This window comes from Centropristis striata, chromosome 6 (assembly GCF_030273125.1).
Source record: "Centropristis striata isolate RG_2023a ecotype Rhode Island chromosome 6, C.striata_1.0, whole genome shotgun sequence".
In the NCBI taxonomy this organism is placed as follows: Eukaryota; Metazoa; Chordata; class Actinopteri; order Perciformes; family Serranidae; genus Centropristis; species Centropristis striata.
In genome coordinates, this window is record NC_081522.1 from 33,483,670 (window position 1) to 33,500,859 (window position 17,190).

Genomic DNA, 17,190 nt, shown 5'->3' on the forward strand with positions numbered 1-17,190 from the left:
TAAGACAGCCTTGGGATTGCCAAACATTCACCTAAACACTCTTTTATCTCACTTTTTGTATTTCTGTTTGTGTAGTTATTGTTGTCTTGTAACAACAGCAGATTTAGTCAAAGTTGAATTAAAACTAAACTCTGAGTTTTTGTTATTGTACATCTCTTTTAGCATATCAAATATGGACATGTTATTTTATATATTTCTTTTTTATAATGCAGGGTACATTTTGCTGGGATCTTCAGAATAAAAGTAAAAAACAAGCTTTTCTGTGCTTCAACTAGATTAACTGAGACAGAACAGAGCCACAGATGGCCTTATCTTAGGCTAATTTACATAATTTTTCCGACCTTTTTTTCTTTAATGGAAACATGAGTTTTGATGTACCAACATCTTAAAAAGTAAGTTTGTTTAACCACGTAGACCTACAGGCAGTAGCTAAATCTAACAGTAACAAAGAAAAGCAAAGTAATGACGGATAATAGACTCGGCTGGATGCCCTTTGGACTGTCCACCACTACAGCGTCTGATTTCATGAGATCATTTCTTTTATAACATGCAAAGGCATAAACTATAATATATTTTACAACTTATATCAGCCCCAGCTGTTACACTTTGATCAGTAGCCTTGAACTTCAAAAAAATTTTTTCTCAACCTCACACAGTTCCTAGTTACTACTGTCTGCCTCTGTTTCAGCAAACAGTATGAACTCGACTTGAAATGAACTTGAGCTTGACTTAGGAAGTTTAACTTACACTACTCCATCAGATGCTTCAAATAAACAAGTTTCAAAGCCAACTACTAGCTGCATACTGTATATGACAGAAAATTGTCATAAATGTGTTGAATAAACCATAGATTGGAATAACAATGTTTAGCCTATGTTAAGAATAATTACCTCACACTTCAACTGTAGACACTGAAATCTTATGTGGAGAGTCGTGTCCTTTTCAGCCAGTGTGGTTGTAATTTCTGGTATAGATTTGGAGATGATGGGTCACATTACATAGAGGCTACTTAAATGAAACGCACATTTTTCTAAGACTGGTGATGCTGACTTGCCTTGTTTTCCTGAAAACGGACCAATGTAGAATATATCATCAGAGTAAATGTTTTGGAGCATCAGTATTGTGGTTAACAGTAATTTATTGATGCTTTGTGAGTGAATGGCTGTCGAATATCGAACTTCATACTAATTGAACCATGTCTTACTGATAAATATTTGCAAAAGTATAAATAATTAGTTTTCTCTTTAAAATAGCATCCAAAGACTTTTTAATAATTGGAGAAATAGTCATTTTCTCAAGGCAACCAAAGGTAATGTTTTGGAACAAAGATCACCATGTTTTTACTTATTTGTTGAGCCTGTCGATTAATACCTCCATTGTTGCTTGGGACAAATACACATTTGCAAATAATCAAAAGATGTGTATTTACAGTTATGTGTTTTTTCATACTTTTTGTCCTCAGAGTGTAGATATGTCTGCTGCTGCCAGCTGTCTGCTGACTGAAGATCAGTTTCTGTGCTCCATCTGTCTGGATGTGTTCACTGATCCAGTCACCATACCATGTGGACACAACTTCTGCAAAACCTGCATCACTGAACACTGGGATATTAATGTCCCCTATCAGTGTCCCAACTGTAACAAGGTTTTCAACACAAGACCTGAGCTGCAGGTGAATACATTCATCTCTGAGATGGCTGCTCAGTTCAGACAGTCAGCTCAACAGAAAGCCAGCAGCAGCAGCTCAGAGCAGCAAGTTTCTAAACCAGGAGAAGTTCCCTGTGACGTCTGCACTGGAACCAAACTGAAGGCCCTGAAGTCCTGCCTGGTGTGTCTGGCCTCCTACTGTGAGTTTCACCTGCAGCCTCATCTTACAGTGTCAGGCCTGAAAAGACATCAGCTGATCGACCCTGTGGAGAACCTGGAAGGCAGGATGTGTCTGGAGCATGATAAACTGCTGGAGCTGTTCTGTAAGACCGACCAGACGTGTGTCTGCATGCTCTGCACTGTTTCAGACCACAAGACACATGATGTTGTTCCTCTGAAAGAAGGATATGAAGGAAAGAAGGCCGAGCTGGAGGTTGAAATTCATCAGATGATTCAAAAGAGACGACTGAAGATTGAGGAGATCAAACACTCAGTGGAGCTCAGTAAGGAAGATGCAGACAGAGAGACAGCAGATGGTGTTCAGGTCTTCACCGCTCTGAAGGAGTCTGTTGAGAGAAGCCAGGCCGAGCTCATGGACACGATCAAAGAGAAGCAGAGAAAGACAGAGAAACAGGCTGAAGGCTTCATCAAAGAGCTGGAACAGGAAATCTCTGAGCTGAAGAAGAGAAGCACTGAGGTGGAGCAGCTCACACAGTCTGAAGATCACCTCCACCTCCTCCAAAGCCTCTTGTCTCTGAACGCTGCTCTACCCACAAAGGATTGGACAGAACTCAGTGTCCGTCCGCTTCATGAGGGGACTGTAAGAAGAGCTCTGCATCGGTTGGAGGAGACGCTCAATGAAAAGATGAAGGAAGTGGTAAACACTGAGCTGAAGAGGGTCCAGCAGTCCTCAGTGGATGTGACACTTGATTATGATACAGCACATCCCAACGTCATCGTGTCTTATTATGGGAAACGAGTCCAATATCGTGATGAAAAGAAAGATGTCCCAAACAATCCGGAGAGATTTAATATAGGTGCTTATGTCTTAGCAAGGCAGAGTTTCTCTTCAGGGAGATTTTATTATGAGGTTAGTGTTAGACGGTATACTGACTGGACATTAGGAGTGGCCAGAGAGTCGATCAACAGAAAAGGAAGGATTTTTTTGAGCCCTTCGAATGGGTACTGGGCAATATGTTTGAGGAATGAAAAGGAGTACAAAGCTTTTAATGAGTATCCAGAACGTCTCTCTCTGAAGTCTCAGGCTGAGAAGGTGGGGGTGTTTGTGCATTATGAGCAGGGTCTGGTCTCCTTTTATGACGTTAAGGCTGCAGCTCTTATCTACTCCTTTACTGACTGCTGCTTCACTGAGGAACTCTACCCATTCTTTGGTCCCAGTGACAATGAAAATGCTTATCTGCATATTACTCCTGTCTAGGTGTGTAGTGGTACAAAAAAAAATCATGGTTTGGTATGTACCTTGGTTTACGGTTACAGTCTTTCTATTGTTTCAACAGGGAAAACAAAAATAATAATAATAATATATATATATATATATATATATATAAAATTTCATTTATTTAACCTTTATTTAACCAGGAAGTCCCATTGAGATTCAGAATATCTTTTTCAAGAGAGACCTATCACTCCTACAGGTAATCCAACCTAAGCTTTCTTACCATATTTGAAATATCAGTACATACAAGTAATGAAATAAATGTAAACATTATAAAAAAAACAAGAAATTTTCACTCACTGATTATGATAATGTCTTTTTCTTGTAAATAATGTCTATACTGTGTTATTAACTCATTAATCTATTAAAACCATTGCCATATATTTGACTCTGTTTCTGTTCAGGTGATTGGAAATTACATTTGTCTTTGCTATTTTTGTAAAAAAAAAAAAAAAAATTAAAAAACTGAAAAAAGGGGAAAAAGAATTTTAATTTTATTTTTTGTATAAAAGTGTAAATATTACCAGGTTTTTGTTTTTTTCTTTTTTGAGGGTTTAGGAAATTCAGTACAGTGGTAAGTATAAAATGACTATCAAAGAATACATGTTACGTTTTTGGAAATTCAGATACTTAGTTTTTGACTTGAATGTAATGTTAAAACAAACAAACAAACAAACAAACAAACACAGATCCTGATACAGCATATCCTGAACTCATCCTGTCTGATGATGGAAAACAAGTTAAACATGGTGATGTAAAAAAGAATCTCCCAGACAACCTAGAGAGATTTTCTAAATATGTTAATGTATCAGCAAAGCAGAGTTTCTCTAAAGGAAGATTTTACTATGAGGTTCAGGTTGAAGCAAAGACTAAGTGGACTTTAGGAGTGGTCAGAGAGTCGATCAACAGGAAGAGAAAAATCCCACTAACACCTCAGAATGGTTACTGGACAATATGTTTGAGGAATGAAAATGAGTACAAAGCTTTTGCTGGCCCTTCAGTCCGTCTCTCTCTGAAGTCTCGGCCTGAGAAGGTGGGGGTGTTTGTGGATTATGAGGAGGGTCTGGTCTCCTTTTATGACGTTGATGCTGCAGCTCTTATCTACTCCTTTACTGGCTGCTGCTTCACTGAGAAACTCTACCCATTCTTCTGTCCTGGACTCACGTTTTTACTCATGCTGGTAAAAACTCTGCCCCTCTGATCATCTCTCCTGTCAATCACACTGAGTAGAAAAACTGTTTGATTTTCAAAAACATTCACTATCATTTAATGTAATACATGTGTACTTACTGGTTATGTAAAGTGTAAAGATAGTTGATTTTGCAGATTCTGATATACACATTTTTATTCACTTCTTTTTTTTAAATTCATTTTTCTTGAAGACTGACTCTTCTGTCCTGGTTCTACTGCTGGTAAAAAATAATGCGCCTCTGATCATCTCTCCTGTCAATCACACTGAGTAGAACAACTATTTGATTTTAATGTAGAGATTATTTTAAAGTTTTAACAAATACAAAAATATTGTTGATGTAAAATGTATAAATAGTTGGCTTTAAGAATTTCTTTCCTTGTAATTTTTTTCTTTCATATAACCACACTGATTGATATTATCCAATGCAGTAGTCTAATTTATAACATTAAGTGCATTACCTATCTTCAGGAATGTTAAATAATCAGTAAACAATGCCATCAAAGTAACAATTGCATGGTTGTTAAATTTAAAACATTTTATATCATGTTGCATACTGGCACAAATTACGAAAGAGCATTGTGGATACAACAAAAGTAATGTGTTTTCAAAAAATGTATTTTTCAGTTTTAAAGATCGCATGCAAAATAAAGATTTAATTGTGTCTAATTAAGTTGTTTTGTTTTCAATTGATATTACAGCTGAAAAACAGCACAGTGTTTCTAATGTGGCCAAAATCATTAAAAACCCCATCAACTTTTCTCAGGAGTGACTGATGAACTCCAACGCCCCATCACATCTGAAAATCTAGTGTCATTTAAGGGTGGAGTTGTGTTTGATGATATAAACACTAAACCAGTGTTACCAGTTTGTTGTGAATAAGTAACTTCTGAGGTTGCCCTCTAGTGGAGATCATAACAAAGTGCTACCTCTGGCCATATGAGGACAAGCATAAATACCCACACAGCCTGATGCACATTGAGATGACATGAATGCATAAAGTCTATATCTAACTGATATAACTACTCTAAGTAATGTCACTGATTACTTCCCTTGTTTATAATGTGGTTTTGGGGGCTTGATTGAAATCATTTACTTCACTTTTACTTAAAAGGATTGAACTTTAAATTCAGTTAAAAGGGAGAATCAAAGAAAGAAAACAAACACATCAATTAACTGTTTTGTGCTAATCAGCAGGATTCTCCATCTCAGTTTTAAATTGTTCTAAACTTTAAACGTATTTTCTTCATGCCACTAAAATTTCCCAGAAAGCGATATATTCTCATTCACAGAAATATATTACAGAGGTGGAGCAAGACTGAGATGTGAGAGCAAAGCTGTGACGTCACATTTTCTCCAATAAAACCAAAGTTTGTCTGAGCGACAGCAGAGCTGCAGTCGAGACACGTCTCTCTGTTTCTCTCTAAAGAAACTTTCAACTGAATCCAGCAGGTTTTTCTCAACAACAGCAGCAGAATCTGTGTCAAACACTGGTGAGTAAACTGTCCTACAGAGACAAAATACACTCACTGATGATTGAGTCAAAGTTTAATTAAAACTACAATCTGAGTTTGAAGAATCTGTTTTAGTTTATAAATATTGACATGCTTCTTTAGATTTTTTTTTCAGAATGCAAGGTCAATTTTGCTGGGAATTTCAGAATAAAAGTAAAAAACAAACCAGTTTGTCTGTACTTCGACTAGTTACTGGAGTCACAGATGGCCTTATCTTAGGCTAATTTAGAGGCTTTTTCTTACCTTATTCTTTTCTGTAATGGAAACATGAGTTTTGATGCACCAACATCTTAATAAGTGAGTTTGTTTTACCACATAGGCCTACGGGCACTAGCTAAATCTGACAAATTACAAAGAAAAGCAAAGTCAGCACAAATAATAGACTCGACTAGATGTCCTTTGAACTATCCACGAGAACAGTGTCTGATTTCATGATCATTTATTTTATTACATGTAAAGGCATAAAGGCATTTTACAACTTTTATCAGCCCCAGCAGTCACACTTTGATCAGTGGCCTTGAACTTCAAACCACATTTTCCTCAACCTCACACAGCTCCTGTAGCTACTGCTGTCTGCCTTTGTTTCAGCAACCAGTATGAACTCAAACTTGAGCTCCACTCAGGAAGTTTAACTTGCACTACTTCATCAGATGCTTTAAAAAAGTTTCAAAGCCAAACACTATACGACAGTAATTTGTCATAAATGTGTTCATTAACACACATATTTGATTTCCGTTGTTTGGGCTACTTTAAGAATAACATTACGGGAGACGATTTTATTGTGTCTGATTATTGTTTTGTTTTTTGACTGACATGACAGCTGAAAAACAGCACACGGTGTTTCTAATGTGGCCAAAACATGTGATTTTGGGGGTTTGCCTTAAATCATTTACTTCACTTTTACTTAAAAATACTTTTACTTCAAAAATATTGCACTTAAACTAGTCCTAAAAAGGGAGAATCAAAGAAATAAACAACAACACATCAATCATCTGTTTTGGGCCAATCAGCAGGATTCTCCATCTCAGTTTAAAACTGTTCTAAACTTTAAACTTATTTTCTTTCTTCAAACAAAATTTCCCAGGAGTCGATATATTCTCATTCACAGAAATACACTACAGAGGTGGAGCAAGACTGAAAGAGCAGAGCTGTGACGTCACATTTTCTCCAATAAAATCAAAGTTTAAGTGAGCGACAGCAGAGCTGCAGTCGAGGCAAGTCTCTCTGTTTCTCTGTTACATTCAATTGAATCCAGCAGGTTTTTCTCAACAACAGCAGCAGAATCTGTGTCAAACACTGGTGAGTAAACTGTCCTACAGAGACAAAATACACTCACTGAAGATTTAGTCAAAGTTGAATTAAAACTAAAATCTGAGTTTTTGTTATTGTACATCTCTTTTAGCATATAAAATATTGACATGTTATTTCATATATTTCTTTTTTATAATGCAGGGTACATTTTGCTGGGCTCTTCAGAATAAAAGTAAAAACCAAACCAGCTTGTCTGTGCTTCAAATAGATTAACTGAGACAGAACGGAGTCACAGATGGCCTTATTTTAGGCTAATTTACATACTTTTTCCGAACTTTTTTTCATTAATGGAAACATGAGTTTTGATGCACCAACATCTTAAAAAGTTTGTTTAACCACATAGACCTACAGGCAGTAGCTAAATCTAACAGTAACAAAAAAAAGCAAAGTAATGACAGATAATAGATTCGGCTGGATGCCCTTTGGACTGTCCACCACTACAGCGTCTGATTTCATGAGATAATTTCTTTTATTACATGTAAAGGCATAAAGCTTAATATATTTTACAACTTATATCAGCCCCAGCAGTCACACTTTGATCAGTAGCCTTGAACGCAGGGCCGCCCCTGCCTACACGCAGAACACGCACCGCGTTCTGCCCCGCCATCCAATAGGGGCAGGAGAAGAGAGAGAAGAGTTAACGCCGTTCATGTCCATTAAAGCTGTTAATGGTGTTAATGGCCCAGCACTAGTAAAATGCTCAGCTAAAATGCTAAACCTCCATGCTCAGCTGCTGCTGCTACTCCAAAGGTAGGAGGAGAGATGCTAGCCTCCAGTAGATGTGGACTGTGGTCCGGAGAGGAAAGTCATTTTCCAGCAGCCCTTACCATTTATTAAATGTCTTGTTAACACCTTTGTCTGCATATGCATTCACCTCTGTTGAAAGGCGGTGATAAATTTATCAGTTGTTGGTCGTATTTTCGGATAAAGTTTATAATCTATTTTATCACCACACAAGGATTTGGCTAATGCTAATATTTTAATGGATGTAAAATGTTGCCATCTGTTGGCTAATTTAATCTATGACAGGCAACTTTGGAGGAGATATTAGAGATAAATATTGATAGAAATTAGTGTATTTGATACTTTTGTTGACAGAAGGAACTAAATTTGAATGTAGCTACATCTTGAAATACCAGACTTTATGTAGACTATATAATAATAATAATAATAATAATAATAATAATAATGATAATGATGATAACAATGACAAAAATAGTAATAATAGGTAGCAATAGCAACAGTTTTTTTCAAATACATTTTTTTCGCTTAGGGCCCCATTTTGGTCAGGGGCAGCCCTGCTTGAACGTCAAACACTTTTTTCTCAACCTTACACAGCTCCTGTAGTTACCGCTGTTTCAGCAACCAGTATGAACTCAAACTTGAGCTCCACTCAGGAAGTTCAACTTGTTCAACTCCATCAGATACTTTAAAATAAATAAGTTTCAAAGCCAAATGCAAGCTAGAAACTGTCAGATTGACAGTCATAAATGTGTTGAATAAAACATAGATTGGAATAACAATGTTTAGCCTACGTTAAGAATAATGACCTCACACTTCAATTGTAGACACTGAAATCTTGTGTGGAGAGTCGTGTTCTATTCAGCCAGTGTGGTTGTAATTTCTGGTATTAATTTGAAGTTAATGGGTCACATTACATAGAGGCTACTTAAGAAAAACACAAATTTGACTGGTCATTTATTCTTTATTGGTCTGTTCAGGAAAATAGGCAAGTCAGCATCAGTAATGTGTTAAACAGTAATTTGTTTCTGTTTTGTGAGTGAATGGCTGTCGAATATCCAGCTTCAAACTAACTTCACCATGGTGAATTGGGTGCAATTATGGCTGCATATATAAGAAAATAAACATCCACAATAAGCCCATCTCCCCCTCCACCTGCTCCATTCTGTAGCTCTGCTTTTGTGTGTCTTACTGATTAATATGCTAAAGTATAAATAATTAGATTTTACTTGAAAATTACATCCCAATACTTTTCAATACTATATTGAGAATTAGTAATTCACCGAGGCAACCAGAGTAAATGTTTTGGAGCAAAGATCACCATGTTTTTCCTTATTTTTTTAGCCTGGTGATCTGACAGAAAAAAATCCACTGTTGCTTTGGGCAAGTCACTTGAAAAACTACACCTTTGCAAATAATCTAAAGATGTGTATTTTACAGTTACAGTTTTCTTCACCCTTCTTTTCCTCAGAGTGTAGATATGTTTGCTGCTGCCAGCTGTCTGACAACTGAAGATCAGTTTCTGTGCTCCATCTGTCTGGATGTGTTCACTGATCCAGTCACCACACCATGTGGACACAACTTCTGCAAAACCTGCATCACTGAACACTGGGATAAAAGTGTCCAATGTAAGTGTCCCAACTGCAAAGAGGTTTTTGATTCAAGACCTCATCTGCGGGTCAATACTTTCATCTCTGAGATGGCTGCTCAGTTCAGACAGTCTGCTCAACAGAAAGCCAGCAGCAGTAGCTCAGAGCAGCAAGTTTCTAAACCAGGAGAAGTTCCCTGTGACGTCTGCACTGGAACCAAACTGAAGGCCCTGAAGTCCTGCCTGGTGTGTCTGGAGTCCTACTGTGAGACTCACCTGCAGCGTCATCTGACAGCGTCAGGCTTGAAAAGACATCAGCTGATCGACCCTGTGGAGAACCTGGAAGGTAGGATGTGTCCGAAGCACGATAAACTGCTGGAGCTGTTCTGTAAGACCGACCAGACGTGTGTCTGCATGCTCTGCACTCATTCAGACCACAAGACACACGATGTTGTTCCTCTGAAAGAAGAATATGAAGGAAAGAAGGCCGAGCTGGGGAAGACAGACGCTGACATTCAGCAGATGATCCAGAAGAGGCGACTGAAGATTAAGGAGATCAAACACTCAGTGGAGCTCAGTAAGGAAGATGCAGACAGAGAGACAGCAGATGGTGTTCAGGTCTTCACCGCTCTGAAGGAGTCTGTTGAGAGAAGCCAGGCCAAGCTCATCGACACCATCAAAGAGAAGCAGAGAAAGACAGAGAAACAGGCTGAAGGTTTCATCAAAGAGCTGGAACAGGAAATCTCTGAGCTGAAGAAGAGAAGCACTGAGGTGGAGCAGCTCTCACAGTCTGAAGACCACCTCCACCTCCTCCAAAGCTTCACCTCCCTGAACGCTGCTCCACCCACCAAAGACTGGACAGAAGTCAGCGTCTGTCCATCTTCATATGAGGGGACTGTGAGGAGAGCTGTGAATCAGCTGGAGGAGACGATCAGTAAACAGATGAAGAAGCTGTTTGAGGCTGAGCTGAAGAGGGTCCAGCAGTCTGCAGTGGATCTGACACTCGATCCTGATACAGCACATCCTGAACTCATCCTGTCTGATGATGGGAAACAAGTTAAACATGGTGATGTGAGGAAGAATCTCCCAGACAACCCAGAGAGATTTGATAGATGTCCCTGTGTCCTAGCAAAGCAGAGTTTCTCTTCAGGAAGATTTTACTACGAGGTTCAGGTTAAAGTGAAAACTGACTGGACTTTAGGAGTGGCCAGAGAGTCAATCAACAGAAAGGGAGTCAACACAGCGTCTCCTCAGAAAGGTTACTGGACAATATGTTTGAGGAATGAAAATGAGTACAAAGCTCTTGCTGGCCCTTCTGTCTTTCTCTCTCTGAAGTCTCGGCCTGAGAAGGTGGGGGTGTTTGTGGATTATGAGGAGGGTCTGGTCTCCTTTCATGACGTTGATGCTGCAGCTCTTATCTACTCCTTTACTGGCTGCTACTTTACTGAGAAACTCTACCCATACTTCAATGCCTTTCTCAATAATGCTGGTAAAAACTCTGCCCCTCTGGTCATCTGTCCTGTCAATAGCACTGATTAGAACAACCGTTTGATTTTCTACAGAAGACAACAGATTTTAAGACAATGATAGACTAAATTAGAAAACATGAAATGTACTTTAATGAATGTATTACCTGCCTTCAAGACTGCTCAATCGTCAGAACAATGGACTTTTACCATTTTAAATTAAAGAACAAATTAAGAGATCTCTTTCTAGAACGTTTTCTGGGGTAAATTTTGTACATATTTATTAGTACATTATTATTAGTTTTGCACATCAGAGAAAATTTGTCTGCCTGCTGTGTTGTTTTTATTTCAAATTGTGTTCATCTCTCTATAGACTGTAAAGTTTGAACAAATTGAATAAATTCCCAAATGAATAAAAACTTTCCACTTAATTTCTCTTAAAGCACCTCAAAATTGTACCACATTTACTGAGAAATATTCTACTTTTACTTCTCTACATTTAACAGCTATAGTTCGTTTTTCAAATTAAGATAACAAAACATGATCCGTTTATAAAATATGATAAGTTGCTACAGAAAAAAACTACCAAAATGATATCAAGGAGTAAGAATTAATTAGACAACAAAGTATTTCTTACGTATGAATACATCAATTACAATAATCCAATAATTATATAGTATAACTGACTACTTTTACTACTTTGAGTACATGTTGTTGCTTGTACTTATGTACTTGTATTAACTTGAGTGTTTTCCTTTTTCTAGTTGTCTGATAGCTTTAGTTACTTTACAGTTTTTTGTCCCTTTCCTGTTCCATGAATATCACGTATCTACAGATGTGATGATGAATGTTTGTATTAGAATTAAGGATGAAATGTTCCTTTATTATGTTGAGAAAATTCTCCAACGTCTTCAGCTAAATAAACTCTTTAAAAGCCCTCTCGGATCAGCTGGAAAATGCATCGTCACAAAGCTGGGGGAAAAAAATTGCAGTTTTTCTGACTTTTCAGAGATACATGACAAACATTTCACAATCTTAAAGAATATGATGCATTGCTGTAGATTAAACTAGCCAACAGCATATAAAGGAGTTAAAATCAGCACAATCTCAAGCATCTACAGCTGTAAAATGCAACGTTCACATTAATGCAGCAGTAATATTATATAAAAACTTCTTATATGATATTGAGCAGTAAAAAATGCCCTTTGTTTTCATACTTTAACTATACTTTAGCAACAGACACATAGTTTTACTCTTTAAAAACCCTCTTTGATCAGCTGCAAAATGCATTGTCAAAAAGCTGAAAACATCTTTTTTTATGACTTTTTTTTTTACCATTTCATTATTAAATTGGAATTAAAATAATGTACTGTACTTTAAAAATGCATTCAGAACATATCTGCATACATATCAGAAAAGCTATAGTTTGCTGAGTGAAAAGGAAAAGTGACCCTGGCACTGAAACATCTACTACACTTTGAAAAAAACAACAGAGTTATATTTGCTTAAATCAGTCAATTATGAATAAAATGAAAGAAGCAATGAGCCAGTTACACCTCGGTTCTACCTGAACTATGTTCTTATATTTTATTTTCAGCTGTCTTTTGCCAGCAGGATTACAACTAAATGAATACATTTTAGGTTCAATACCATTATTTTCACCTGTAATATTACACTTGTGATTAAATCTTATTCTCCTCTCTCCTTTGCAGCTGCAAACAGTGCTTTTGCTTCTACTTTTTTTTAGATCTAAAATTGTGTTCTAACTCACTGTACGATCGCGTGAGGATTTACAATTCAACGATTTGTTTTAGCTGTTGCCATGGTGAATTGTAATATCACAGCTCCATTAATGATGCCTTTTGAACTATTTCAAATCAGCTTTTCTGGAACCAGAAACTCAGAGTTTCCCATCTGAGGGTAAATCAACTCAGAGTTCAGGGATAGGCCCAGGGTTAGGTGAACTTTCTAACTGGAACGGGGCCCAGGACTTGACTGCAGGATGAGCTGTCTTAGTCAATCAGGTGCCGAACACATTCAGACTGAGGCCATGAAGCTACGGCAAATATTTGCCTTGCACCATTTTCTCAGTTAATTTAGTTCAATTAGTCGGGTGCAATATGACAAACACATTCATGGTGATATTCCTTACATTCCATCAATATGTAATAACAGTTGTGTTTTTTCACCCTTCTTGTCCTCAGAGTGTAGATATGTCTGCTGCTGCCAGCTGTCTGCTGACTGAAGATCAGTTTCTGTGCTCCATCTGTCTGGATGTGTTCACTGATCCAGTCACCATACCATGTGGACACAACTTCTGCAAAACCTGCATCACTAAACACTGGGATATTAATGTCCCCTATCAGTGTCCCAACTGTAAAAAGGTTTTCTACACAAGACCTGAGCTGCAGGTGAATACTTTCATCTCTGAGATGGCTGCTCAGTTCAGACAGTCAGCTCAACAGAAAGCCAGCAGCAGCAGCAGCTCAGAGCAGCAAGTTTCTGAACCAGAAGTTCCCTGTGACGTCTGCACTGGAACCAAACTGAAGGCCCTGAAGTCCTGCCTGGTGTGTCTGGAGTCCTACTGTGAGACTCATCTACAGCGCCATCTGACAGCGTCAGGCCTGAAAAGACATCAGCTGATTGACCCTGTGGAGAACCTGGAAGGCAGGATGTGTCCGAAGCACGATAAACTGCTGGAGCTGTCCTGTAAGACCGACCAGATGTGTGTCTGCATCCTCTGCACTGTTTTAGACCACAAGACACATGATGTTGTTTCTCTGAAAGAAGGATATGAAGGAAAGAAGGCTAAGCTTGAGGGTGAAATTCAGCAGATGATCCAGAAGAGACGACTGAAGATTGAGGAGATCAAACACTCAGTGGAGCTCAGTAAGGAAGATGCAGACAGAGAGACAGCAGATGGTGTTCAGGTCTTCACCGCTCTGAAGGAGTTTGTTGAGAGAAGCCAGGCCGAGCTCATCGACACGATCAAAGAGAAGCAGAGAAAGACAGAGAAACAGGCTGAAGGCTTCATCAAAGAGCTGGAACAGGAAATCTCTGAGCTGAAGAAGAGAAGCACTGAGGTGGAGCAGCTCCTACAGTCTGAAGACCACCTCCACCTCCCCCAAAGCTTCACCTCTCTGAACGCTGCTCCACCCATCAAAGACTGGACAGAAGTCAGCGTCCGTCCATCTTCATATGAGGGGACTGTGGTGAGAGCTGTGAATCAGCTGGAGGAGACGCTCAGTAAACAGATGAAGAAGCTGCTTGCTGAGGCTGAGCTGAAGAGGGTCCAGCAGTCTGCAGTGGATCTGACACTCGATCCTGATACAGCAAATCCCTGGCTCATCCTGTCTGATGATGGAAAACAAGTTAGCTGTGGTAATGTAAAGAAAAATCTCCCAGACAACCCAGAGAGATTTACTTGTTATGGTAATGTGTTCTCAAAGCAGAGTTTCTCTTCAGGAAGATTTTACTACGAGGTTCAGGTTAAAGGGAAGACTGAGTGGGGTTTAGGAGTGGCCAGAGAGTCGATCAACAGGAAGGGACTCATCACACTGGAACCTCAGAATGGTTACTGGACAATATGGCTGAGGAATGAAAATGAGTACAAAGCTGGTGCTGGCCCTTCAGTCCGTCTCTCTCTGAAGTCTCGGCCTGAGAAGGTGGGGGTGTTTGTGGATTATGAGGAGGGTCTGGTCTCCTTTTATGATGTTGATGCTGCAGCTCTTATCTACTCCTTTACTGGCTGCTTCTTCACTGAGAAACTCTACCTATACTTCAGTCCATGTAATAACAATGCTGGTAAAAACTCTGCCCCTCTGGTCATCTGTCCTGTCAATAGCACTGATTAGAACAACCGTTTGATTTTCTACAGAAGACAACAGATTTTAAGACAATGATAGACTAGATTAGAAAATATGAAATGTACTTTAATGAATGTATTACCTGCCTTCAAGACTGCTCAATCATCAGAACAATGGACTTTTACCATTTTAAATTAAATAACAAATTAAGAGATCTCTTTCTAGAACGTTTTCTGGGGTAAATTTTGTACATATTTATTAGTACATTATTATTAGTTTTGCACATCAGAGAAAATTTGTCTGCCTGCTGTGTTGTTTTTATTTCAAATTGTGTTCATCTCTCTGTAGACTGTAAAGTTTGAACAAATTGAATAAATTCCCAAATGAATAAAAACAAAGAGTTTCCACTTAATTTCTCTTAAAGCACCTCAAAATTGTACCATATTTACTGAGAAATATTCTACTTTTACTTCTCTACATTTAACAGCTATAGTTCGTTTTTCAAATTAAGATAACAAAACATGATCCGTTTATAAAATATGATAAGTTGCTACAGAAAAAAACTACCAAAATGATATCAAGGAGTAAGAATTAATTAGACAACAAAGTATTTCTTACGTATGAATACATCAATTATAATAATCCAATAATTATATAGTATGACTGACTACTTTTACCACTTTGAGTACATGTTGTTGCTTGTACTTATGTACTTGTATTAACTTGAGTGTTTTCCTTTTTCTAGTTGTCTGATAGCTTTAGTTCCTTTTCAGTTTTTTGTCCCTTTCCTGTCCCATTAATATCACGTATCCCCAGATGTGATGATGAATGTTTGTAATAGAATTAAGGATGAAGTGTTCCTTTATTATGTTGAGAAAATTCTCCAACATCTACAGCTAAATTAAAATCTTTAAAATCCCTCTCAGATCAGCTGGAAACACAAAGCTGGGGGGAAAATGCAGTTTTTCTGACTTTTTAGAGATACATTACAAAGATTTGACAAATCTTACAGAATATGATGCATTGCTGTAGATTAAACTAGCCAACAGCATATAAAGGAGTTAAAAGCAGCACAACCTCAAACATCTACAGCTGTAAAACGCAACGTTCACATTAATGCAGCAGTAATATTATATAAAAACTTCTTATATGATATTGAGCAGTAAAAATGCCCTTTGTTTTCATACTTTAGCTATACTTAAGCAACAGACACATAGTTTTACTCTTTAAAAACCCTCTTTGATCAGCTGCAAAATGCATTGTCACAAAGCTGAAAACATCTTTTTTTATGACTTTTTAGAGACATGTTGCTCACAGGACAGCAATGCTAAAAATAATTTAATAGAATATGATGCATTGCTGTAGATTAAACTACCCAAAAGCATCAAGGAGTTAAAATTAGCACAACCTTAAACATCAACAGCAATAAAATGCAACACACACATTAATGGAGCAGTAATATTAACACAAATACATCTTATATAATAATAAAACACTGAAAGGGATTATTTAACTGCACAATTTAAAATACTTTTAAAGGCTTGGAATGCAGGACTTTAACTTGTAGTGGAGTCTTTTCACAGTGTGGCATTAGTGCTTTACTTTAGGATCTGAACACTTCAAGTCAGCATGTAACGCTTGTGATTCGTTACATTGTTACAATAATATTATTTTACCAACTTGTGGCTTCACTTTAACAATTTAATACAGGAATTGTCATTTATTCCTTTATTTAAGTTTCTTCTCAGTTATGACTAACTGTCAATCTAGATAATAAAATAAATATTTGCTATTCGTTCTCTGTATGGATTTGTTTGTGTTTTATAAAGGATTTGAACCTGAGCCAGACCACACAACAATAACAACATTTATACAACAAATAAACACTCTGGTATCAGATCGATCCTCGTTGTCCGCTGAAACACAAGATCAGATATCGGTACTGGGATGAAAAAAAATGGTATTGGAACAGGAGAAAGGAGCACAAAATGTCCCATAAAGAATGAATCCCAACCATGCACCTAAGGAAGTGTATAAAGAAATGAGAATAGATGAATAAGAAAATAAGGAAAGGTGTACAAAGAACAGAAACATATACTTTTCTCTTTTGTACTCACCATGTGTCTCTGCCTTCTGCTGTATCTATATATTATTAGAGGATAAAAACAATTCTTTTATAAAGTGCGTCATCATGTCAGTTGTCCAGCAGATGGCGGAGTCACACCACAGATCAGAACAAGAGTTTATAGTAAATGACTTTATTGAAAGGCTGAACAGAAAACACTCACATGTCAGTCAGCAGTTTTAAAAACTTTAACAGACACACTTTATGTACATTTATTTAATTCTACACAATAAATACTAATAACAACTTTGTTGAACACTAAAATTTACTTAGATAGAAACTTTTTCTTTCAGCAGGACTCAGGTTTAGCGGTGACCTTTGACCTGCAGGCGGTTCAGGCGGGGTTGGCG

The 17,190-nt window shown here is 37.7% G+C and overlaps 2 protein-coding genes and 1 pseudogene across 4 annotated transcripts; all 3 read left to right on the forward strand.

The window, feature by feature from the left end:
- The first annotated feature begins 1,467 nt into the window (after window positions 1-1,467).
- On the forward strand, window positions 1,468-4,876 carry LOC131973718 (probable E3 ubiquitin-protein ligase TRIML1; annotated as a pseudogene).
- A 4,447-nt stretch (window positions 4,877-9,323) lies between these two features.
- Window positions 9,324-10,982, forward strand: LOC131973340 (E3 ubiquitin-protein ligase TRIM39-like). Of its 2 annotated transcripts, XM_059335316.1 has the most exons (2): window positions 9,336-9,565; window positions 9,602-10,982. In XM_059335316.1, the coding sequence occupies exons 1-2, from the start codon at window positions 9,336-9,338 to the stop codon at window positions 10,980-10,982; spliced, it is 1,611 nt and encodes a 536-aa protein (XP_059191299.1). The 2 variants fall into 2 exon arrangements, with proteins under 2 accessions (XP_059191302.1, XP_059191299.1); XM_059335319.1 differs by having other exon boundaries at window positions 9,324-10,982.
- Window positions 10,983-13,113: 2,131 nt separating this feature from the next.
- Window positions 13,114-15,010, forward strand: LOC131973691 (nuclear factor 7, ovary-like). 2 transcript variants are annotated; one of them, XM_059335748.1, is made up of 2 exons: window positions 13,119-13,352; window positions 13,800-15,010. In XM_059335748.1, exons 1-2 carry the CDS (start codon window positions 13,123-13,125, stop codon window positions 14,761-14,763), a joined length of 1,194 nt encoding a protein of 397 aa, XP_059191731.1. In that variant the 5' UTR covers window positions 13,119-13,122; the 3' UTR covers window positions 14,764-15,010. The 2 variants fall into 2 exon arrangements, with proteins under 2 accessions (XP_059191732.1, XP_059191731.1); XM_059335749.1 differs by having other exon boundaries at window positions 13,114-15,010.
- The last annotated feature ends 2,180 nt before the right edge of the window (window positions 15,011-17,190 follow it).

Excerpts from the sequence above, each read along its gene's own strand:
- LOC131973691 (XM_059335749.1), top strand. The coding sequence starts at position 13,123 with ATGTCTGCTGCTGCCAGCTGTCTGCTGACTGAAGATCAGTTTCTGTGC.
- LOC131973340 (XM_059335319.1), top strand. The coding sequence starts at position 9,336 with ATGTTTGCTGCTGCCAGCTGTCTGACAACTGAAGATCAGTTTCTGTGC.